Source organism: Protopterus annectens, chromosome 10.part0, assembly GCF_019279795.1.
Source record: "Protopterus annectens isolate FY-2018-M chromosome 10.part0, PAN1.0, whole genome shotgun sequence".
Classification (NCBI taxonomy): domain Eukaryota; kingdom Metazoa; phylum Chordata; order Ceratodontiformes; family Protopteridae; genus Protopterus; species Protopterus annectens.
In genome coordinates this window covers 1,515,229,107-1,515,254,794 of record NC_056744.1, presented here as the reverse complement: position 1 = coordinate 1,515,254,794, position 25,688 = coordinate 1,515,229,107, and the positions used below count along the sequence as shown (strand labels likewise).

The window sequence follows — 25,688 nt, the reverse complement described above, 5'->3', positions numbered from 1 at the left end:
GTCCCCCTGCTGAGTAGTAGACTCTGGATCCCAAGTCAAGTGTCTTTGCTGCACTGCCCTTCCATCTTGTCTGCTGGATATATAGAATGTCCAGTTTCCTCCGTATCATAATGTCATCCACTTCTAAGCTGCGTCTTGTCAGTGAACCTACATTAAGTGTAGCAATTCTCAGTTCATGTTTTAAAGGTTGATTGGTTTTACTTCCAGATTTTGCTCAACAGCGTTATCCCAGGTAACCCAGGCTGGGCAACTAGACACCAAACGGCCAGTAGCTTATTGACTCAGGGCTGCTGGGCTTTATGGCGGGCACACACTGGCCAATAGGGGCATATACATCCCTCCCAACATTAGCATGGATCCTTGGCATAGGTCAGAGTAAGCCAGGTCCTAAATCCACTTATAACCAGTAACTACCCATGTTAATTTTGGCAATATTGATCAACATGACCGAATCACCTAGAACCATATTTTACACTGTTGAGTGGCTAGCCCTGCCACAAGTGCACAGTCTGTGATCCATGTTCTCCTATCTTGAGGATGCCGCGCACCACAGTAGATGCCCAAAGCAGTTGATCTGTACAACTATTTCCCTATAGGGCACCTTGTAGAGTCTGTGCTGTGGCCCACAGCTCCATTTGTTGGTGAGTTTTGAGATGGAAAAACTCAGCATGTTTTTCGGAGGTGGGGGAGCCCCACAGAGACACAGGGAGAACATGCAAACTCCAAACGGGCATTGGTCGGAGGTCAGGATCGAACCTTGTGCAGGATATGAGGACTGCCTGGGTCCACATGGGTGGGGGAACAGGAATAAAAAAGAAGCCATTCTAGACTTCTCTCTGGCAAATGGACTGACAGTAGCCAACATATTGTTCATAAAGAGACAGTCACAAGATCACATACAAGAATAGTCAACATCCAACTCTGGTAGACTTCCTCCTAGTAAGGAAAGGGCACTGGGGTAGAATCCATAATCGTAAAGTCATCCCCAGTGAAACAGTTGGCCCACATCATAAACCACTGGTTGCCACAGTCAGCTGCAAGCAGTGGTCAGAGAAGACTTTAAGGTCAACAGAGACAAGGCTGAAGACCTGGAAGTTGACTGGAGAGAAAGTACAACAGTTCAAGGAATTACTCGGGGGGGGGGGGTCTAGCACCCCAAGAAGAGGAGGAAATAGGTGGAGTTAAAGAAGATTGGCAGTGCCTCAAAACAGCATGTGTTAGGACTACAAAACTGATATGTGGCCGAGCCAGGTATGGAAATAAGGTACATAAGGAAAGCTGGTGGTGGAATGCAGAAGTCCAGGAAGTAATCAAAAGAAAGGAGGGAGTGTAGGAGAAAATGGGAGATAGCTTCTTTGTTTGCCAACCAGTATTCCATTCTAGACTGGTTGGTCTTTTCTAAAAAGGAGTTGCAGTAGCAAAGAATAGGTCATTGGAGGCACTCTACCAACTTCTGGAAAGTGACTCAGTAGGTGGTACAAATAAACTATTATCAGGTTGCAAGGCAAAGACAAAGATAAAGACGATAGTCAGACACCCATCATAAGGGATGCCAGCAACAACCAGCTTATCAGTCTACAGGACATCAAAGGCAGATGGAAGGAGTATTTCCAGCAACAACTGAATGAAGAATACCCACAGAAGCTGTACTACCCAAAAAACAGCCTACAATGAAAGAACAGGAGCCTACCTTAGAAGACGCAAGGACAGCACTAAGGAAAATGAAATCGGGGAAAGCAGCAGGCTCAGATGAGGTCACAGCAGATATGATAAAGACACTGTGTGAGATGGGGAGAAATTGCTCCTGAGGGTACTCATAGCAGTGTGGAGAGAAAGGCGTATCCCAGATGACTGGCGAATAAGCATACTCATGCCATTGTACAAGAACAAAGGTGACATTCACAACTGTGGGAAGTACAAAAGCATTAAACTCCTTTCACATTGCATGAAAGTTCTGGAGAGGGTAATAAACGGATACACAGAGTAGTGGAATGTAAGGTGGGAGATGAGCAGTTCAGATTCAGATCAGGATGCAGCACAACTGACCCAATGTTTGCAGTGAGACAGATAGTTGAGAAAAAGCTAGAGCTGAGGAAAGAGTCTAACTGGGCATTACTAGACTTGGAGAAAGCATATGACAAGGTCCCAAGATAGCTGATTTCGGCAGTACTGCTGTGGTTCGAAGTCCCAGTGACATTGGTAGAATTAGTATAGGCTATGTACAAGGACCCAATGACTCAAGTATGAACAGTGTTCTGCCTCAGAGGGGCTCCCAGTGGGAGTGGGTGTACACCAGGGTTCAGCTCTCAGCCCACTGCTGTTCATACGACTACATTAGCAAACAGATTGGAGGGGACAGATCAACAAAGTTACTGTATGCAGATGATGTGGCATTACAGGCAGACTCTAAGCAAGAACTTCAGCAAAGGATAGGGGAATGGAATGTAAAACTGAAGGAACATGGGATGAAACTAAGCACAGATAAGACAGAGTGGTAATGGTAGTAAATTGGGGAGATCAGAAGAAGCTGAGAATTGAGATAGACAGGGAGGTAGTGGAATAGGTAAACAGCTTCAAGTATCTGGGAGGGATTGTTGAGAAGAAAGGAAGGAAGTCTGAATGAAGAGGTTAAATCTAGAATCAGAGGAGCTGCAGCCAAATGGCATAGAGTCTCGGGTGTAGTCTATGATGGATGAATGCAAAAAAAGCTGAAAAGTAAGGTGTACAAGACAGTGGTGTGACCAGTACTACTGTATGGTACAGAAACTTGGGCAGTAAAGGCAGAGCAGATGAAGAAGCTAGTGGTGATGGAAATGATACGCTTGATGATTGGATGGGAAATAGGAAATTCACCCCGGGGATCACTTCTGTGGCTCTGCTTGACAGGAGCACAGGAAAATAATTTTCTTTGGTAGCAAAAGCCAGGGTACTGTTTGGCTAGGCTTATATAGGCCCTAGAGCCAATAGCCTGGTACCTACCTATGAACCTATGAGAAGGATGGCAGGATGCACACTGTGGGACAGACAAAGAATTGAGGACATAAGAGCAGAAGCCAAAGTAGCTCCAATTGCAGAAAAGATGAAAGAGCAGATTACAGTGGTTTGGACATGTGCAGGAAAGCAGAAGACAATCTGGTGAGGAAGACTGGGGCAGACAGAAGTAAGAGGATATGAGGGCGTCCAGCAAAGAGGTGGATGGATTTTATGAAAGATTTGTGACAGTCAGGCATGAGTGTTGAAGAAGGCTGGAGTGTGGCACTTAATCGAGAGATATGGCGACAGTTAAAACGATACCCTGACCCCATGTAGAAATTGGGAAAAGGGGCTGATAAGGATGATGACTGGTCAAACAGCTTGACTCTCAAACTACTCCATGTCCAGTTAACTTTTGGGGAAGTACCATACCACATCATTAATAGCTATATATCCCCCACCATGGACCAGGATAAGCATACTGCCTACCTCAATTTACTGGAATCCCTTGCCATACAGCCCAACACCTTAGTCATGTGAGATTTCAACTATCCTTCCATGGACTGGGGGACATACACAAGTAAAAACATGCTCGTCCAGTGTTTCCTGGACTTCAACAGAAATTCTTTGGAACAGATGATCTGCACCCGCACTAGGGACTCTAATGTGGACGTAGTACTCACCAACATGGGGGAGGGGACTCACTGTACATCCCCATGCATGATGCCCTCCCTGGTTAGGTCAGACCATAAATCAGTCTCGTTTGAAGGTTCTGCTGGAACTGACACACTCACAGGAACAAAAATTATAAAAAACTTTACCAAAGCTAACTGCAGCCTACTAAGCAGTGGTATGAAAGGCTTCATACCACCCGTGATCACAGACATCAGTGATCACTATGCAGAAGTGTACACATGCCCTGTAGAAACACTTAAGCAAATGAGTAAACTTGGCTGTACCTGACCAGAATAGAAACAGGCCTTCCTGTAAAAGCAAGCCCAGTGGTGGTAACAAGAGGAAGAAACTGTTGTACAAAAGCAAGAGGGATAGCACTTTGCCTAAACAAGAAAATCAGAAGTCTTGTAAATTCTTCTAAAGCAAATTATGAATCTAAAATCACATCCCTAGTCAAGGATAATCATAAGGCATTCTTTAACTACTTCTGAAGTCTAAAAGGGAATGCCCAGCTATGTACCAAACTGGTTGTAGATGGGATCACTCATACTACACCAGAAGATATCCCAAACCTGCTAGCTGACAGATTTAGCACAAACTTCACCTTCCTATCCCCACCTACCATATCCCAAAGCATACCTGACACCAGTCCTCTGATTAGTAACTCTAGAGAACAGGTCATCTCTGCCCTCATCAAGGCCAAGAACACTGTCTATGTGGAACCAGACAATATCCCAAGTTATTTACTAAACAATCTAAAACAAGACCTAGTGGACCCACTTGGCATTCTCTTTAATTATATCTTGAGAACTGGCTATGTTTCTGCAGAATGAAGAACAGCAACAGTAATCCCCACGCGCAAAGGATGGCCATCAACTGACCCTCAGAACTACAGATCCATAAGTCTAACTAGCCTCATCTGCAAGCCCATGGAAAGAATTATCATGGCCCTTATCAACAAGGACGTAGGTGACATCCAAATGCTGGACCCAACTCAGTTTGGCTTTAAGGGTAGATCATGCTTATTAAACCAACCTGGTGGACTTCTTTGAGAAAGACACCAAAGCCATAGACAAAGGTAAGACAGTACACACTGCCTATCACAACCTTGCCAAGGCTTTTGACACAATTCCCCACTCTGGCATCATTGAGAAACTCTCCCATTTAGGGATTAACCCTTATGTTGCTAGATTGGTAGCCAGTTGGCTGACTGACAGAACACACACTGTCAAAATTGGTGACTCCACCTCCAACAGTAGACCCGTCACCAGTGTAGTACTACAGGGGTCTGTGCTGGACCCTGTACTGTTTGAAATCTATTTCTCAGAAGTCCAGGCCAAGGTAGATGGCCTTTGGCTCACCAGGTTCGCTGATGATTGCAAATTGGCAGCAATTATTGAGTCCCCCAATGATGTCAACATATTGCAAGAAGGGCTAACACAAACAAATAATTGATGCCAAAGCCATGGTCTAAAACTAAATGTAAAAGTAAAATTCATTATTATTCCTTTTGGTAAAATGGAGTGGCCTACAAATTACAATATTGACAGCACCCCCCTGAGTTCCAACCTAGTAGTGTGAGGCTTTGAAACACAGTGTGATAGCAATCTGAACTTTGACCACCAAGTTTCCACAGTGGTAAAAGCCTTTTATGCTGCATACCTCATAAGGGCATAGCATCCAGGTCAAGGGATATTATAATGCCACTGTACTTGACCCTCATCAGACCACTAGTATAGTATAATGCACCCTTTTGCATGTACGTCACCAGACACCTGCAGCAGCTGGAGAGACCTCAAAGTTTTCTCACTAGGAAAATACAAGGACTGCAAACCATGACCTACCTGGGCAGGCCTGTCACTCTACTTTGTATCTTATAGGCTGCTGAGAGGTGACTTCTGCCTAGCCTATAGGACAGTCTCCAACCTTGCCCTAATGGAAATCCTGCACATCCGCAAATCAAATGGCACAAGAGTCACTTGCTGTATGGATCTTAACCTAGCTTGTGGCATTAACAGAACATGCTGGAGAGACAGATGCTGCGTCTCTGGAATAGACTTGCTGTTCATGTAAAACCGAGTTCCTCACTGACCCTATTCAAATGCAGTCTAGATAATTGAATGGGAAACTGCAATTTCAGCACTGGAGTGGTACCCATGCCCCTCATTGACATGGGTAGCCGGTGTTGATCACAGGCCCACTCTGTTTATAAATTTGTTCTGTGAACTACATAAAAAGAACAAATGGGGATACTTGGGATTAACATGGCTTGGCTTATAAAGGGTGTAGGACCTCTAGCCTAGTAACCTCCTATGAACCTATAAAAAGTATAAGAATTCTTATATAAGCAAAGACATTTTTTAACAAGGTAAAAAGAAATATCAAGTTACTTAAGCAGATTGGTAAATAAAGATGACAGTGTAATGGGAAAATAAAAAAATGTACTAGGAGAAATAGAATTCAAGAAACGATTATAAAAAATGTAGTACAATTATGTACAAGAAATGTTTAAAGAAAAAAGAAAGTAGTGAAAAAACATGGGAAGTAAAAAAGTTAACATAAAAACATAGAGTTGGAAAAGGAGATTTTTTTTAATGAGCTAGATAAAGGATTAGGACAAGTAAATATAGATTTGGTTGCAAGATCAGATGGAATAGGGTATGAAATTAATAAAAATTTAAGGGATTGGTGAAAAAAAAATTTTTAAAGATCTTGAATGAGTGGTTAAATGAAGGTTTTATGTGTAAAGAATTATGTAGTGGAATACTTTAAATTTGTATGGAAGAAAGACGATCAAAGGGAGTTGGAGGTTAGCATAGTGGTTAAGGTGTTTACCTTCCAGACACAAGGTTTAGGGTTTGATTCTCACATGAGGTAATTGGTTAGGCTTAAAATGGCTCCCAAAAGCAGTTAACCTAGTACTAAGCTATGAAATGTTAATGTGCTCATTTAAACTCGAAGCACTGTCTACTTTTTCTCCATAGGACCCAACAACATCCCTGGCTATATCCTACATGAACTCAGGCTTGAGTTGTCTGCTCCCATTAGGCACCCTATTCAACCAAAGCCTGAGCACCGGCTTTGTCCCAGCTGAATGGAGGAAAGCCACTGTCGTCCCTCTACACAAAGGTGGAGCATCCACTGACTCAGGCAGTTATAGACCCATTAGCCTGGTCTGTAAGGACATGAAACGCATTACCATGGACCTTATAAGGACATTGACAACCTCTAAACGCCTGACCCAACACAATTTGGTTTTGTCAAAGGGAGCTCATGCCTGTTAAATGTGGATGACTTTTTCGAAACAGTCAGCAAAGCCATGGACAAGGGGAAGATGGTGCATATCGCCTACCTTGACCTAGCCAAAACCTTCAACACTATTCCCCACTCAGGCATACTAAACTCTCTCAGCTTGGCATCAACCTGTATGTTACCAGATGGGTAGCTAACTGGCTCACTGATAGAACCCACTCAGTCAAAATAGGGGAAGCCACTTCTAGCAACAGACCTGTAACGAGCAGTGTACCCCAAGGATCGGTCTTGGGGCCTCTACTGTTTTGGATATACTTTCTTAGATGCAAGCCAAAACCAGTGGTCTGTGGCTGACAAAGTTTGCAGATGACTGCAAGCTGGGCGCTGTCTTAAATTCCCCTAGTGATGTGAAATCCTCCAAGAGGGCCTTACCCAACCTAATGACTGGTACCAGAAGCATGACCTGAACTGAATGCCAAGAAATGTATCATTATCCCCTTTGGGAAAAATGGAGTCCCTACTAATTATCACATTAATAACAGTGTACTAAGTACGCAATCAGTTTTGAGGGATTTGGGCATTTTGACCACCATGTTGCCTCCATTGTACAGAAAGCTTTCTACATGGCCCACCTCATAAATAACAGTATTTCATCCAGGAACATGGAGGTCATAACATCCCTGTACTCCTCCCTTATCAGACCCCCTATCAAGTACAATGCCCCCTTTGGCATGTACCTTGCCAAGCACATGCAGCAGCTGGAGAGACCACAGAGGTTCCTGACCAGGAAAATCTACGGTCTCAAGCAGCTATCCTATACAGACAGGCTAAAAGCCCTGTCTGTCTACTCAGTCTCATACAGACTGCACAGAGGTGACCTGTGTCTGGTATACAAGGCCATTTCAGACCCAGCCTTGATGGAGCTGCTGCATATCCATAAGCCAAACTCCACTTGTGCAGCCGGCATGCAAAGCCTCAACCTGGTCTGTGACATTAATAGAACTTGTTGGCAGGATAGATTTGTGTCCCAAAGACTCCCCCATCTATGGAATAGACTTCCTCTCCATGTCGAGCAAAGTACCTCTCTAGCCCTCTTTAAGAGGAACCTGAATGACTGGATGGGAAACAGAAAATACACCCCTGGGATCCACCTGTGTCTCTGCTGTACATGGAAGCAGGTGCCGACTTTATGGGAACATTGGTAAAATTCTTAGCTAGGCTTATAAGGACCTCCGGGCCAATAGCCTAGTATCAGCCTGTGAACCTATGAATTAAAAATGGAGACCAGTAGCATTGAATAACAATTATACATTTATGAAAACAATGCAAAAGAGATTTGAAACTAAAAATGGAAAATATTGTGGAAGATAGTATATATAGTAGAAAGGGGAAGGGCTGTCAAGAATTAATGATAGAGAAATTGTGGATGATATTATGAAAAGAAAAAGTGAAAATCATGATAGGAGACCTTAAAAAGGCATTTGACACAATTGGACATGAAGTCTTATGGGTAATGAAAGAATATAATAAACGTGAGAAAGTTAGGAAATTATGTAGGACAGTGATTAGTAATAATAAAGTAAAAATGCTGGTTAAGCCAAGGTATATAAGAAGACTGGTTAAGATAGTAATGCCCAATGAGTAGTATACTCTTTGCATTAATTACCAGTGTGGAAGTATGTGAAATAAGTTACAAAATGAAGGAAGCAGGGTATATAACAATCTGAACGGTTAAGAATCCCAGGTTTGTTAACATTTGCAGATGATATTAAAATAAGTTAAAAAAAGATTTGGATAAAACAAGTAATTATTTGCACAAATCAGTGGCTAGAGGTGATAGGGATGGCTTTAAATAAAGAGAAAAGTAAAGGTTTAGGTGATGTAGGAAAGATGGGGGTATATATTTTACAATTAATGAAATTTCTATGTTAGGTATAAAATGTGGGAATAAAGATGTAAGTTGAATTCAGTGGGGAAAAAGAAATAAAACAAACATGTCTTTTCTGGAGAACATGTAAATTAAAAAGGCTTATTTGGTAAATTCAGTACTGATGGGAATAAATAGCATACATAGCAAGTGTATTCATGATGTGAGCAGTATTTGAAAATAAATTATAGATATTATTTCGTTTATATAAGGTTCTAGATTAAACCCAGTAACATGAGGAGTTTTGTATGTAAATAAAGGAGGTTTAGGGTTAATTAACCCAGTGGTATACTCTGCTTCATTAAATTTGTACAATCTGTTAAAGTGGATAAATGAAAAATATGACAGATCAGTAAAAGTGTATAAATATAAGTATGATAAATTTTTGGGTATGGTAAAAAATAGAGTAATAGCTGAAGAAATAAAATGGCACCAAGAAGAAAAATATTTTTGTGGAAAATAAACATTGATGGTATAGGAAAAAGTCTAGTACAAGAATGTAATGATAAAACATGACTTTGTAAAACCATGAGAATATCTAGCAGATGAACAAAGTAAAGCTATAAAGATTTGAAGCAAATGGTATGAAGTAGAATGCCAAGATTTTGATGTAGATTGGTAATGGATAAAGTGCCAGTAAAAGGAAATATGATGTATAAAAGGAAAAGTAGAGTATGTTTACATTGTCAAGAAAAAGAAACTGTGGAACAGGTTTTTGAAATACAAGAGTAAAAAGTTACGAGAAAAACTGTGTAAATATGGGTTTTTTTTAAAGAGCTAAAAGAAGGGGATAAGTAAACATGTTCTTCTTTCGGCTTCTCCCGGTTAGGGGTCACCACAGTGGAACTCCCGTCCACTAATGATACGCCTCCACCTTTAGTGCTTTGTCCAGGTTAGGTGGCCGAAAGGTGTGGTATGAATTATAGCCTGGTAATGCAAGGGTGCTCTCTAGAGCCTTGAACCATACTCTGTCACTGCACAGATGTCAATGTTCTCCATTTTAAGGAGTGCCTCAAGTGAGTGCATTTTGATGTTTAGATTTCTAGCATTAAGTAGCATTATCCTCAGATTTTGCTTGATTGTACCTGTTACGGTGGTGAATTTGTCATGACAAGCAAAGGCTGAAAATTAACCGTAAGGACAAGTAAGTTATACAGATGACACACTGTACAATATGGGTAATGGAAAGTTGTTAAACAGGGTGGGGATGTATCCCAGCCATTGTGAACTTCAGAAAGACATACTATCATGCTATGACATGTTGCAGACTGTTTGTGAGTAAATAAACCAACATCCAAGTAGTGTGCCACCAGTGAAATTGTAAGCAAAGCAACATCACAGATGAGCAAATGCAGATCTTGGAATGCCAGATAATAGCAGCAGAGGACAGAACAGAAACTCTGGACATGCATGTGAAAGGCAAACATGTAAGCACAGTGTCAATCAGCAGTAATGGACCCAAGCAGCAAACTGACTGCTATCTATTCAAGTAGGTCTACACAACCCAAGCAGACATGTAGTGGACTGCATATGTCACACACACACATGCCGTGACAAAGGCAGCATGCAGGTATAGGTGTATATGTATGACCTTGAGTGGCCTAACACAACTTAAATGAAAGTAATGTCAGTACACATACACAGACCAATGACATGTAATAATAATATACGGTCACAAATCTAACAGTACTACTGTATAAAAAATATCAGGTTGTGTACATGAATTTCAACAATGTACACTGGTTATAATGTAACACACATGTAAACAAGAACAAGGCTGTAGTGCAAGCAGTAGCCAGCGAGTTGTGAGCATATGCCCTGAATCTGTATCATGGCCATAGAATTGGCACTCATTGACCGTGTAACAAAACTAATACACGACAGTGGACAAGAATTCCAACAAAGGCAAACCTTTCTGCAAGTATATTAAATACCCTCAAAGGTGGAAGAGATGTGGACTACATGTCCTCATGTCAACAAGTTAAGGTAACACATTGCAAATGCATGTGCACACCACATAGTTTGGTGTTGAAGTCAACCCAAAATACACAGAAGGAAATGACAAAGGTATATCATGTGGACAGAATGTATTACCAACGTCAACAAAAAATAGTCGTGTGTAAATCACATACACACAGTATCATGCAATCATATAACATTGAGAGGCATAGGTTAAGCAAGCTAAGAATTGGTATTGCATACAGATATACTGTCAAAACAAAGTAAAACAGCATGTGGAATAAATACCTTTTTTTTATGTCATGGACCCTGCTAATTTTTGAGCAGCAGACAGTGCTGCGAGCAGCATTACAGCACATTAAGTCAGTGACTCCTCACATTTCAAAGGTACAACAGTGTTTCCTATGTAATAGATTGTGTGCACATACATGTACATAAATCATTGAATATGTACATTTGCTAAAAAGTGTGAATTAGTGAATAATGGATGTGGAAATGAAGTACAGAACAAAGATGGCCTTCTGGACTGTTACTGAATAAATTATTACCACAGTGTATACATGAACATTACATTGGTGGTCTATGCATTCACTGAAAGAGGACTGCCTCCATATATGGGATACATTTATATGACTCAACAAGGCCCATATGAATGCTGTAATTAAATCAAAAGATGCTTCAAAGTATTAGTTTAAGGGTGTGCACACGTATGCAACAACCTTATTGCGCATTTTTTATTGTTTATATTTTTCCCCTAACAGATTTGTTTGTTTTTCAATTGAATTGTACAGGTTATAGGTCACATTAAAGGTGGGGAAAGTTTTGAAATGATTTATTGTGGTCTCATTTTTTTATATCACAAAAACCAGGCATTTTAACAGGGGTGTGTACACTTTTTATATCCACTGTATATCAACATAATGACTTAATTTTCTGTATTCTTTGTACTGTTTGGTATATTTTGTATCCTTTGTAACCTCTGGGGGTTTACTCCCCTGGGCCTCCACTGAAAATGGGCAGTTGCCCAGTTGGACTATCCTGGTAAATGTAAAAATAATTAAATATTATTATAAAAAGACAGTTCATTAGGTTACAATGTCTAAACCACAGATTTAGATCAATTAGATTTAATTTTTCTAAAGCATTCCACAGTAGATATTTGTGCAGAGGATATCCAGATCAGATTATTAACAAAATTAGAGAGGATATTGAAAATGAAGAGGGTAAGAACCAGTATTTTTACAAAAAAGATTGGTCCATTTCTATGCATTAGTCTGTTGTTTGGACAGCGAAGCTATAGAAAGGGTTATTTAAAACAACTGGAGAATTTTAAGTGCCATTGAGGATTTTATCGAAGTGGTAAGAGTAAAACCATTATTTATTAGCAAGAAGAGTTGCAACATCAAAGACATATTAAAGAAGGAAAGTAGTGTGAATGGAGGTAGTTCAAATGTCATGATGGCTCTGTGTAGATATATGTTGGAAAGTCCGTATTTTGTAAACATCAGAACTGAGTAGAGTACACAGTGTTCCAAGATTCTTCACTTGTACGTCTAAATTTGTGGTGTATTTAGCCAAGTGTTCCAATTGTGAGTAATTCTGTGTAGAAAAAAAAGAACTAATAGGGAATTGAAAGAATGGGTATATGAACACCCTTATGCTGTTAAGACTAAAAATGAAGACAGCGCTAGGAAAACATTCTATGGAATATAAAAATTGTAAGAAGTTTTTTTTTATGTAAATGACTATATTCCTTCTAATTTTAATGGTGATAAACGAAAATTGGAATACAAAGAGCTAAAGTGGCAGATTGCATTTAATGCACACAGTTCACCAGGACTGGACAGTAATGTGAATTACAAGGTAGTTCTTAACACAAATCAAACATTAAACAAGTGTAGATAGGCTGTGAATTACATGTAGGTTTTCACACAAATTATTTTGTGTTGTACTTTAAGATTTGTTTATTGTAAGGGCAGTGTAATTGGTCATTTGATTAATGCGTGTGTATTTAAGTAATCAGTTTGATTTATTAAAATAGTTCTGAAGAAGACCTTTTCAGATCGAAAGCGCTTAAACATTAAAGATGTATTTGTATTTTTACTTATTTTCCAGTTTTCAATTACAGTAGTAAGTCGATTAGTTGAAGAGGCCAGGCCCCTAAAAGTTCGAGACACCATAAGGGGCTATGGGTGTTAACTAGAAGTAAACAAATAAAGCACTATAAGCTTGATTGAATTAATACCTTCTTGACCATATCTTTTGAAATTAGGATTTTGAACCCTAGAGATGAAATGAAAAGGAGCTTCCCCATTCTGACTATTAAAATGCTTCCCAAGCTATTCAGAAAGGTTAGCAAATATAGCTGCTATTTAAGCAGGATCACACACTAAGGTCATGGCAACAATCACAGCAGTAGTTTTCTGTTCTTTATTACAATGTTGCATACATCTAAAAAGCATTTTTATTATCCAACACTCTAATACTCATTTTTTCCTCTTTCTTTTGGCTTTTCAATTCACCTGCCAAACCCGTATAGCCCATTCCTTATGAATATGAGCATTCATACCAGGAGTAGTATGCATAAAAGAGCCTTGTCTCTAAATTTTGAGTATGTATCAGCATACATAGCTCCCTTACTCTGAATTTCTTAGTATCAGAATTACATTGGTGTAGCTGATGAACAGTATGCCAAATTTAAGTCCTTTTTGAATACCACAGCATCAGCGTTCTAAATAATAGCCATTTATTTATTTATTTAGTTATTGCATGGACTGTCTTTGTAAGAGCCTGTAGCATGAATAACCCCTAGTGTGAGGGTAAATCTCTGTTTTAGAGCAGGGAAAAATAAGGACTATTTAGTCTTCATGAAGTGGCACACTGGCATAGAGGATAACAATGCTGCCTTACAGCACTTGGGTGTTTAATTCAGTTCATAAGTGGGGATTCCTTCTGTGTGGAGTATGTAAGTCCACTCTGTGTACACATGAGTTTTTCACCAGGTGTGACGTTTTCTACCTACATCCCAAAAATGTGCCACAAGTGCACTGACAGACCTTCATTTGCCTACAGTTATGCTTGCCATGTGTGTGAGACAATTGATGTCATCCTAAAATAAATTGGCATCCTGTCATTTCTGTGCCTTGTACTCACTAAATTGTGGGATGTGGTTAGGTTTCTCCATGACCCTGATCTGGATAAGGCAGTTTTTACAGAATGAGTGAATATTTTCCATGGTCAGTGTGCACGGCTCAACACAGATCGAGTGTAACTAGCGAAATGAAGCAGGCACATATCTTTATGATCTCTCTGTTCGTTTATAGGATAGACTTCTGTCCTCTTCTATTCATGTCGCTGCCATTTACAGCAGCCGTGTTTGTTAACATAATTCCCTAGACAGGATGTGTCTGTAGATGGTCGTGTGGGAAGATTACAGAATCTGCTTTAGTAACTTGCAGATTCAGCAACCTACAAGTCCCTAAAGCAGAGTGTTTAATCTGAATGACATTTATTTGGCCTTTGCCAGACACGTGAGTGAGCCTTTGGCTTAATTAATTGTCCCTGCCCCAGGTCCAGAAACAACGGTGAGAGGTAATGATGTTAGTGCAAGGTATTCCTTAAATGTCAGAGGCAGAAAAAGGGTTTGAATTCTTTAGTCTGGGCATGAAGGTTAATCTTAGTGTAGGGAAGTTTGAGCTTGCTTGAGTTGTGTAATCTGGCATCCATCTGTATCAGACATAAGAGTTAGTGTTATGAATTGCTAGTGAGTTTCATCTTGTAGATCTGTAGTTTACATTCTTCAGTTCACATGCACTTTGTGTCACTCTAGTCTGAGCAGTCACTTAACCAGTCCAGCACTTGCAGATAACCCCGACAAAGTGCTACTTTGTGCACTTCTGGATCTTACTGAGATGACAAATAGGGAACTGGTATTCTGCTAGAAGGTTCTGATCATTAACCTCTTAGAAAGTAAGTGGTCATTAGGACATTAAAATGCATACTAACTCCAACCACTTCGGAAAAATTGATAGATCAAATTTGACAGACTGGTAATAATCATTTTTAAAGTGGTCACTAATTTCTGTATATCCTTATTGCAAGGTCTCTATAGCTGTAGGAGACCGTGGGAAAACATTCTGGGAAGTGATCTGGAGTGTATTTTTGTGTGGCAGCTAGAAAAGAGCATTTTCTGGTATGTCAGGATCTTTGCCCAAACTGTGTGACTTCCTACAGAAATGCTTTCTCTAAGACCTTCACAGATGCTTACAGTTCAGACAGCAACTCATCTCTCAAGCACAGTGCAGATGCCCTCTCACAGGACACATTACATAAACCCTGTGATCTCTACACCTCTTTAACGTCTGTTTCATCCTGCTTTTTCTCATCTCTTCTCATCTGTATGCCCCTTTCATCTTTTATTGAATCCTTTCCAGCAGCTCTGTATGCTTTGCAGCTCTTTAACATTGTTTCACTATCTTTAATATACACTGTTATACGGCTGGTTGCATTCTCATTTGGGATGTCTGCAGCTTAACTGCCAAACCCTAAGGATGGTGCAGATTTTCCTTGCATGTTTTGACATTGTAAATTGTTTTGGCTCTTTATCTCATCTTGAATGTTTAGCATATTCTTGAATTTGCAAAAATGTTTTGCTTATTTCTAATGGGATCCTATTTGCCTGAGCTATGACTGTACATGGTCCTTTGAGATCAGTGTACTACCTTGGTAAACAAATACAAATAAACATTCTGAATGTTTCAGGTACACCACATCCATCATGTGGTGTCCATCTGTTACTGACAGTTTACAAATTTAAGAAGTTTACTGAGACTGTATACCTGAAACCAAGTGGTCTTTTCTTAAAAGCAACACTGGAATTGAGCATGTTGATATGTAGATTTATTTATTTTATTTATTTATTTATTTGCAGTTGGTTTACCAGGATAGTCCATTGGACCAATATGAACCCGTTTTCAATGGAGTCCTGGGGAGAAAAGCTCCAAAACAATCAAGGTTACAATGGGTTTTAGCTCCAAAACAATCAAGGTTACAATAGTTTATAGATTATAATTTTACAAGTGTTATAGACTAGAGCAAGCATTACAAACAGTACAGACTAGTGATGAACATTACAGGTGATACAGACTAGTAAAGGATCATTACAAAATAAATACTGAGGAGCCAATACATATTAGGAAGCTTACACTTAAGAGGTGCAACCTAATGCATACTTTGCAAACAGCCTAGTAATTACAGGGATGTATGAGATGGGGGAGATGGTAAAAGGAGATTGCTTGTGTAAAGAGGGGAAAGAAAAGAAGATGGAAATTGGCAGCATAAGTTATGTGGGGTGGGAGCAGGAGCATTCCCACTGGGATATTAGATGTGAGTGAAGAGATTTTTTGAAAATAAAGCGATTAGAAGTGGTACGAATGGATGGAGGTAGGGAATTCCAGAGACGTGCTAGACCACAGGATAGAAGATGTTTGCCTGGGGGACGAGTTGGTTTGTACACTTCTAATAGATTTTGGTTGTTAGACCTTAGTAATCTATCAGGTAGGTGCATTTTAAAGGCAGAGGAAAGGGAAGGACAGAGGGAGGGGTTGAAAATGAGCTTGTGTGCAAGAGTAAGTTGAGTATAGGTGAGATGATTGGGTAGTTCTAGCCATTTCAGTTTGTGGAGAGAGGAACAGTGGTGAGTGGAGGACTTATGGCTGGTAGCGAACTTGGCGATTTTGTTGTAGCAGGAGGACAGTTGTTTTCAGGGAGGATTGTAGATTAGTTAGGAGTGGAGCTCAATAGAGAAGGGAGGGGATAAGAAAAGATGTAGAGAGAGTGATTTTAGTGGCAGGTGTAAGATAATGATTTTGTCGGTAGAGCATACCTAGTTTTTGATGTTTTTTTTTGTTTAGTTGTACGTGGGAGTTGAATTTGAGCTGACTATCAATTTGGACCCCAAGTAACTTGGTCTCTGATACCAGTTCCAGAGTTGTATTATTATGACTAGTAATAGAGAATGTGTTTGTGTCGAAAGAGGTGACTTTAGAGGGAGTGAATACCATTCATTTGGTTTTAGAGGCATTGAGTGGTAGGTGATTTTTATTCATCCATTGTTCAGTGGTTGAGACAGCATCTTGAGTAAGACTTAGGAGTGTAGGGATAGATGTGGCAGAACAGATAATAGTTGAATCGTCTGCGTATTGGATGATATTTGAGAAAGGGATAGAGTTGCGGAAGTCATTTATAAATATATTAAAGAGGAGGGGACCCAGTATGGAACCTTGGGGAACTCCAGTTGGAGTATTAAGGAATGAGGAGGTGGCCTTTTTCCATTTTACTGCTTGATATCTATTGGATATGTAGCTGGAGAACCAGTTCAGAGAGGAAGGAGAATAGGTTAAGCTTAGAGAGTTTAGTTAAAAGTAGGTTGTGAGAGATACTGTCAAAGGCCTTAGAGAGGTCAAGTAGTAGGGTAGAAACAATATGACTAGAGTCCCGGGCTTTGTTTACAGTTTCAAGGAAGGAGAGGTGGGCTGTCATAGTGCTGTGGCCTGGTCTGAAACCATGTTGAGTGGGAGTTAATAGGTGATTGTCTAAGAGATGTGGTAGGAGTTGAAGTTGGATACACTTTTCTAGGAGTTTGGAGATGGGAGACAGGATAGCAATGGGATGGAAATTAGTAACATTGTCATTGTTGCCTCCTTTATGTAAAGGTATGATAAAGGCCTTTTTCCAGATTTGGGGTACTATGCTTTCTTGGATAGAGCGGTTGATTAGAATGCTTATGGGGTAGGCAATAGTTTCTGCAGCTATGCTAAGAAAGTGTGAAGGAATGTTGTCAGGAGCATTAGAGCATGGCTTCAGTTTTTGAAGGAGTTTTTTATGGTAGATGTGGGTATAGGTTTTAATGAGAAAAGTGGGGAGTGGGAAGAGGGGGGTGATGGAGATGAAGAGGAAGTGAGAGTAGAATAAGAGGTGGAGGGTAGAGAATTAGGAGATAAGAATGGGGGGAAGTAGCAGTGGAGGGTAGAGTGTTAGTAGAGGAGGTTGGGGGAGAATGGGAGAGTGTAGTGATGTTAGAGAAAGATGAGGTTAGTTTGGAAATAGAACCAATGAAAAAAAGAGTTAAATTGGGTAGCCAAGTCTATGTCGGGAGCATTAGGGTCTGGGATGGGGGTATCTGGTTTGTTGGGATTAAGGAGAATGGAGATTCCTTTCCAGAATTTCTGAGGGTTTGTTTTGTTATTGTTTTGGAGTATGGAGAAGTAATTTTGTCGATCAGTGATGAGCTTTTTTACTTTATTTTGAAGTGTTTTGTAATCGTTATGGATGAGGGGGGGTCCTATTTTTCTGGTAGTGTGCCCACACTTTATCTCTGTTGCATGGATGCTAGTGTATTTTTGGTAAGCCAAGGGGCAGTTTTAATTTTTATTCTTTTTGTTCTTAAGGGAGCATGGTAGTCTAGAAGGTTTAAGAAGGTTGAGTTGAAGTGGGCTACCATATTATCTAGAGAGTGTTTTTAGACTATTCCAATTTATTGCTTTTAGAGAGTTAGAAAAGGTCGTTAGAAAAGGTCGTTGGGTTAAAGTTTTTTTGTTTGTGAATAGTAATGTAGTTGTGAGTACGATGTAGGGGTAAGGGGAGTCGATGTGTGAAGATGGGTAAGTGGTCACTAAGAGGATCGGGAAGAGTACCACTGTCAGAGAAATAATGGGGATGAGAGACTAAAATCCAGTCTAGAATACTACCACTAGAGAGTTTTTTTGAGGGGCGGGTTATGGAGTTGATTAGCTGTGAAAAATTGTAGAGGTTGATATTAAGTGGGTTTGAGGGAGACCGAATGGAGGACCAATTGATATTCATGTCTTCTAAGATTATTGTTTTGTTGGTGGAGAGCCAGGACAGGTTGTCCAAGTGCAGAAATATTATCACCTGGGGGGATGTAGAGGGAAGCTATACATATGTGCTTGTGTTTGTTAACTTGAAGTAATGTTAGGAGTAATTCAGCGTTAAAGTGAGGAGTAGGTTTGTTATAGGGAGTCACTGACAAGGAGGATGAGTATAGGAGAGCTACTCCTCCCCCTTTTTTATGGAATCTGTCTTTTCTAATGATAGAATAGTTGGGAGGAATTATTTCAGAGCATTTTATGTGGGGTTTTAACCATGTTTCAGAGATGGATAGGATGTCAGGTTTATTGTGTATAAGCCAGACATGGAGGTTTGGGATTTTGTTAACTATACTTTGGGAGTTTAGAGAAGTAAGTAATATGGACTTATCTATAATGGTTGAGGTGAGGGGGCCAGGGTTAGGATGGATATCTCCTGATAATAGAATGGTAATCAGATATAAGATTGAGTTAGAGAGGTAATTGGACTGTTTAGAGTATAGATTGGGCTTTATTATGATTCTGAAGGGTTTGCTAGTTACTACGGGGGTAGAATGTTTATGAGAGGTAATGAGTTTGTAAGGAAAAAGTAGAAGGTTTTTTATAGGATATAGGTGGGGAGAAATCGGGGTGTGTGAATATGAGAGAGATGAGGTAAGATGGTTGGTTATGTGGAAGGGTTGTGAGTGGTAGGTATTAATGGGTTGGGTGAGGTGGTAAATATAGGATAAGTTGAGGAGGAGTAGTAGCAAAATGGAGATATGAGGGTTTTGAAAGCATAATGAAATGAGGCTGATAAGAGGTGGTATGGTGTTGCTGAATTATTTGTGGATACTAGTGTTGTATGAAGAGTGGAGCAGGTAAGTCCCTTATGTTAGTGAAGGAGTGGGGAGTTGAGTGATGGTTGATAAGGGTGTGGTTTGGGAGTGGGTGTTGATAGAGTAGTGCACTAGGTGGGGTAGTCTAGGTGAGGTGAGTGGCGGTTAATGTGGGTGGGATAAGGGAGTGGGTGTTTCCAGAGTATTGGAGACTAATTGGTCAAGTAGGGTAGTGGGTGTGGTTTTGAAGGAATAAAGGTAGAGGTGCTGGGAGTGGGTGAGATTTGGGGGCAGGGTAGGGGAGCTGAGTGAGCCCGCAGGGCGAACGGTGCGGGTTGAGCCAAGGAAGGCAGGAGAAGATCGAGAACCTATCAGTGGAGTGCAGATTGCAGAAGGGTAAGTACAGCGGACAGGGATATAGTAGGATAGAGTAGGCTATGATGTTTAGGAAGAGAGAGAAAAAGAAAAGTTAGAGCTTAAACAGAAAACAAGAAAGTAAGTGAATTGAAGTCAGATTAGTGGGGAGTGGGTGCCATCTAGTGGACAAATGCTGAAGTGCACCTGTGGCTCCACCAAGGCAATCCCTGGACTAAATTGGATAGAGGAGAGAAGGGAGCTAGTGTAAATCAGGGAGCTAGATGAGGGGGAAGTATGGAGATACGGAAGTAAAAGAAGGGTTAGGCTGCTGGCTTTCCTGGCAAGGGAGCGTACTGAAACACCTAGCAGGGCTTAAATAACTATAGTAGTTTAGGATTATCAGCAGATGCACATACTTCCTTGGTTCCTTCTAGGAGAGGCTTGGTTCAATTCCCATAAAGGGGATGAGGCAGCAGAGTTTGTTATAATTGCTTGAGCAATTGGTTGAGCTTGTATTAATTTTAGTTTAAGTCTAGACGTCCACCCAGGCGTAGTCACAGAGGGTAATACAGGGCAAGAAAGCTGGAGAGCAGGAGAGAAAGTTGAGAGAGAAATAGTACTTTAGTAATATAGAACCACATTAGTTCCCAGCAGCAATAATATACAGGTATCAAGCATGTATTAAAAGCAACAAATGTTCAGAGCAGCAATGAGTTGAAAATATAACCCTTTGGTTAATAGTGTGATCCAGTTAAAATGCAACTATTGAGATTATAACAGTACAAATATAAGCTTCTACTAGCATATCTAGAGATACACTAACAAAGAAAAGGTATTACACACACTTAAGCTACTAATGTAGGCAAATTGTTAAACATAGGTCGCTAATATGCTTTTGTAATGTGAATCAAACTGGAGTTAAGCCGCAGTTACACTATAGCTGGGACCTTCAGTTGAGATCGTATGCAGAGCAGAAAACACTCGGAATATTAAATTCTGTAATTAAATAGACCACTACACCAGTATTTAACTCATTCGATAGTCCACTACACTAACACTGATGCATTTCTCCTAGTCAATAAGGAGCTATAGAAGAAACAGGAGCGACTAACACATTATGCAGTAAACATTCAAAATCACTCAATTCTACAAAATAGGCACTTCAAAATAGGCTAGGTAATGTTGCAATACAATGTGCCTTATAACAGCATCTAGTTAAGCACTTTAAGAGGATAGTACTTTACTTTGTAATACACGTGTGTAGGTTGGCGTTTGCAGAATACATTTAACCAGCACACAGGGTGTAGATGGCGTTGGATTAACTGCCCTGTGTGATGAATTTGTTATAACATTTAGTAAAAGAAGCATAACAAAATTGCTAAGTTGAATGCTGCAATTCACACAACTGACAGTTGTTTAAACATTAATAAGCAAAACTAATTGCATGTTTTATTTTGTAGGTAGCTCCTTTGATTCTTCTGGTTCCATTGTTAACATTTCCTTCAGGGACTGACGGTAAGAGAATGGTCTTAAACTATGATTACTCTTTATGTAAATGCAATTTTGTCATATTTTTGTTCTGAGTTTCAAGCAGCTACACAGGACTCAGAATACAGAACATAAAAATATAGATTCCAGCAAAAGAACATGACCTGGGAATCACTTTTTATGTAACGAGTTTCTTAATGAATGAACTAAAGATTCTTTTACTCACTCATTGTTTTGGAAACTGTAAAAGACCACTGTGATTAAAATACATGGTCAGTCCTCTAAGTGCAGGGGTTAGGACTGCACAGCACTGAAAACATTCGCTGGTTTATAAGTGTCCCAACCCTAGCTCATAATAAATCAGTGACCTATCTCTCCAACGGTTTCTTGCAGTCTGGGCAAGAGGAAATTGTTCCATATTGTAAATGTTAGTTTTTGAGGGAACTGTTCAGTGTTTACGACAAAAATGTTTTTCTTAACTGTCTTCATCTTGGAACCTCTTATCAGATTTTGATACTTTTCTCCATACTTTCTCCTTCTGTTGGACCTAGAACTTGTCCTGTCTACTATGTAACAGATATGTGACTATGGGAGGAAAATCCATCCCACAGATAGGAACACCAAGTGACTTAATTGCTTAGGAGCCTCCCACAACACTTCTCTCTTTTTGTTTAAAACATCTTTGTTAAGCATAGCATTATAAAAATAGCATAGGTACATATGAAAGTATTAACGTTTTTTTTATTTTCATGCAGTTTATATGTTAACAATTTTTATTCACTCCAGCATTACATGTATCACTATAACACTGCATATATTTCCCAATCCATGCCTTCACTTAAAAGGCAGAGACACCCTATCTTAATAATGGTGGGCTTCACCTCCTTTAAATGAGATAGCACAACATTTGTGCTTTCCAGTCATTGAGACAACATGGTTTGAAGAAAAGCCTGCACTATTGGAAACTGCAGTGTCAAATGTTGTTAGAGTAGACATTAAAGCATCAAACAATGCTTAGTAAAAAAACAACAAATAAAGCACTAATAAAATAAGTAACAAAGGGCCACAGCTCCAAAGGCAAACCAAAACTTTAATATGCGAGTGCTTTCATTCACTCAAATCAAATGAACTTCAGACAAATTCAAACAGTAAAACCCCTCCTTGTGTAACCATGAAATCACATGACCAATAAAATGCATTGCATCACAAGTTTAAAACTGGTTAAATTGTCAAACTGATAAATTGGGACACTCTAAAAACTCTACCTCTGGCCAGTGCTGTTGAATTCTTCAACTCAACCTTCTTAGACACTCTTAACTCCCAAGCCCCTCCAAGAATAAAATGTATAAAAGCCAATTCTACCCATTGGCTTAGTAAAGATACCACAACACTCATGCAACAAAGGGACAATGCCTGGAAACTCTACCATCGTAATAGGCACCCTGACACCCTTCTTAAATATAAACAACTTCGCAACTTAGCCAAAAAACGTATCATACAAGACAAAAAAGCATACTATATCAAACTTCAGTCTAACCACTCCTCTAACCCCAAACAGTTCTGGAAATCCATCAACTCGCTTCTCAACCCAGGCACCAAAAACAACCCTTGCCCTGACACTAGTAAATCTGACCCAGAAATAGCTACTCTGTTCAACTCCTTCTTTACTAACTCTATAGCAGAGCTCACTAACATTCCAAACAACACCTCCCCACAAATCAAACCCTCTGCCCAACTTTCCACCCCAAACTCACCTCCCATATTCCACCTCAAACCCATCGCCACTTCATAATTAAAAAAAAAAAATTCTCTCTGAGCTTTAGCCTTGCTCCAATGCCCCTGACAATATCCCCTCACTCTTTTTAAGAATTATAGCAGACAGCATCGCCATCCCCATTAGCATACTCAACAGATCCATACAAGAATCATATGTCACCAAACTGTGGCATGCAGCCTTTATCCTACCCCTCCATAAAGGAGGCAAAAATAATAACATCTCCAACTTCCGACCCATAGCGAGTCTCTCCCCTATTTCAAAAATTCTTGAGAAATGCATCCACCTCCAGCTCATGCCATTCATTACACATAACCAACTCCTCACCCCAACACAACATGGGTTCTGTCCTGGCCATAGCACAATAACAGCTCTTCTCTCTTTTCTAGACATTATAAACCATGCCCGTGACTCCATAGAACTTGTACCCACAGTCCTCCTTGACCTCTCCAAGGCTTTCGACACATTCTCCCATACCCACCTTCTTCACCACCTTTCCAATTTTAACCTCTCACAAAACACCATTACCTGGTTCTGCAGCTACCTCTCTGACAGATCTCAGGCAGTAAAATGGAAGACTGGCACCTCAGCCTTCCTTCCCACCCCAACCGGGATTCCCCAGGGATCCATTCTTGGCCCTATGCTCTTCAATATCTTCATTAATGATTTCCATGCAGCCATTCCTAACACTAAGAGAGTACAATATTCAGATGACTCAACTTTAGTCTGCTCTGCATCAAACCTCCCTGAAATCCAAAAAAAAACTCAAACTGCCTTCTCAACTACTGAGAACTGGATGAACCAAAATCACCTCTCTTTGAATGCCAACAAATCAAAGATCCTTATATTCTCTCCCTCAAAGTCTATCCGCCTAGACAAAACCTCTTTCAAGATTACAAGCCTTGCCAACTCCACTATAGAAGTTGTTCCTTTTGCTAAACTTCTTGGAGTTACTATTGATGAACACCTAAAACTTGATACCCATATTCAGCTAAATATAAAGAAATCCCATCAGAAACCTGGCATGCTGTACAGAAACTCCCACTTCCTCTCCTCTCAACAAGACAGACCCTTGACACTACCTTCTTACTACCTTCACTAATGTATGGTGCTCCCCTACTAACCATAACCAACATATCTTCCTCCATATCTTCTAAACTAGAATCCTGTTACAATAAAATCTGAAAGTTTGCCACCACTTCCAAATACTCCACTCACCACTGTAAACCTTTCCACTAGCTGCAATGGCTAGAGCTCCCAAGCTACCTTGACTACCTCCAACTCATCACCACTCACAAGCGTATTTTCAAACCAGCTATATGCCCAACACTAACAAACATCTTAACATTATACACCCCAAATAGAACTCTAAGATCTACCCACTAAAATCTAATCTGTTTATAAACCAAACCGTCCCGCTGGTCAGCTTCTCCTATCCTTTTCCGTCATCAAAAATGGAATTCTCTCCCATCTATAAGAATTTCTGAGAACTCTGAACACTTCAAAACCCAGCTGCATACTTACCGCTCCCAAAAATGGAAATGCAATTGTACTCCACCTACCTAACCTGCTTAATACATAAATACTTTATAACACACAAAGTTTGTTCTTCCTTGCACGCTATTGATTAACCCTATGTACTGCCTTCATGCTAATGCTACCTCTATACCACTCTGAGGATTTAAACCTGTATATTAATTTAACTCATGCTAATATTCATACATAAAGAACTCATCCATGCTAATGTTACTTCTATATCATTCTCAGATGATTTAAACGTCTGTATTAATTTAACCTTGTACTACTGTTCTCAACCACTAAACATGTAAATATGCTTTAGATCCTTCTCCAAGCTGCTGTTTAACTTTTGTTTAATTTTTGCTGTTTTGTATGTAAAATTTGCTTAGTTTGTTTCTGTTTCCACTATGTATTGTACTTCATATTATGGAGCTTGTACTATGTGTTATTGGAGCTTTTCTTCCCAGGCCTCCACTGAAAACGGGCTCTTTGAGCCCAGTGGACCTCCCCAGTCATCAAACTGGAAATAAATAAATAAAATAAATACACATATTTATAAAGATATTTACATATACTTTAAAAGAGTTTTTAAGCACAAAGTGGAGCATTATTGATATATAAAAACAATCAAAGTGCATCCATACAAACCTATAAGTACATAAAATATTGTCTTATAAGAACATTCTATACTGAATTTCATATATTCATTCAGCTTAATAAATTTTTAAGCTTAAGTAAACACATAACAGAACACTGCTCATTAAGGCCTGGATAACTGTGTGCATTTAAAGTCAGTTGCCACCATAACTCTTGTCTTTCGAGTAAAAGGGATGCATGCCCACCTCTAGGGCTCTCCCTCACTTGGTCGAGCACCTAAGTGGTGTCCAAGATTGTCCCTAATGTGGTTGGCCAAAGCTTTATTTTCTCTGTTTATATTTATTCTATAAATGTGTTCATAGATCCTTTCTTTGAACCTACGATTGGTTTTGCCGATATAAAACGCTGGACAGAGTTGACATCTTGCCAAATATACCACGCCTTTAGAGTTAGTCATATCTAGC

The 25,688-nt window shown here is 39.8% G+C and overlaps 1 protein-coding gene across 1 annotated transcript in view; it reads left to right on the top strand.

Moving 5' to 3' along the window:
- Positions 1-25,688, top strand: part of LOC122813700 (CD276 antigen homolog) — a 349,850-nt gene that overhangs the window by 87,295 nt on the left and 236,867 nt on the right. The window contains exon 4 of the mRNA XM_044086153.1: positions 21,308-21,362. Coding sequence (XP_043942088.1) covers positions 21,308-21,362 — 55 coding nt within the window. The remainder of the gene's footprint in view (positions 1-21,307; positions 21,363-25,688) is intronic.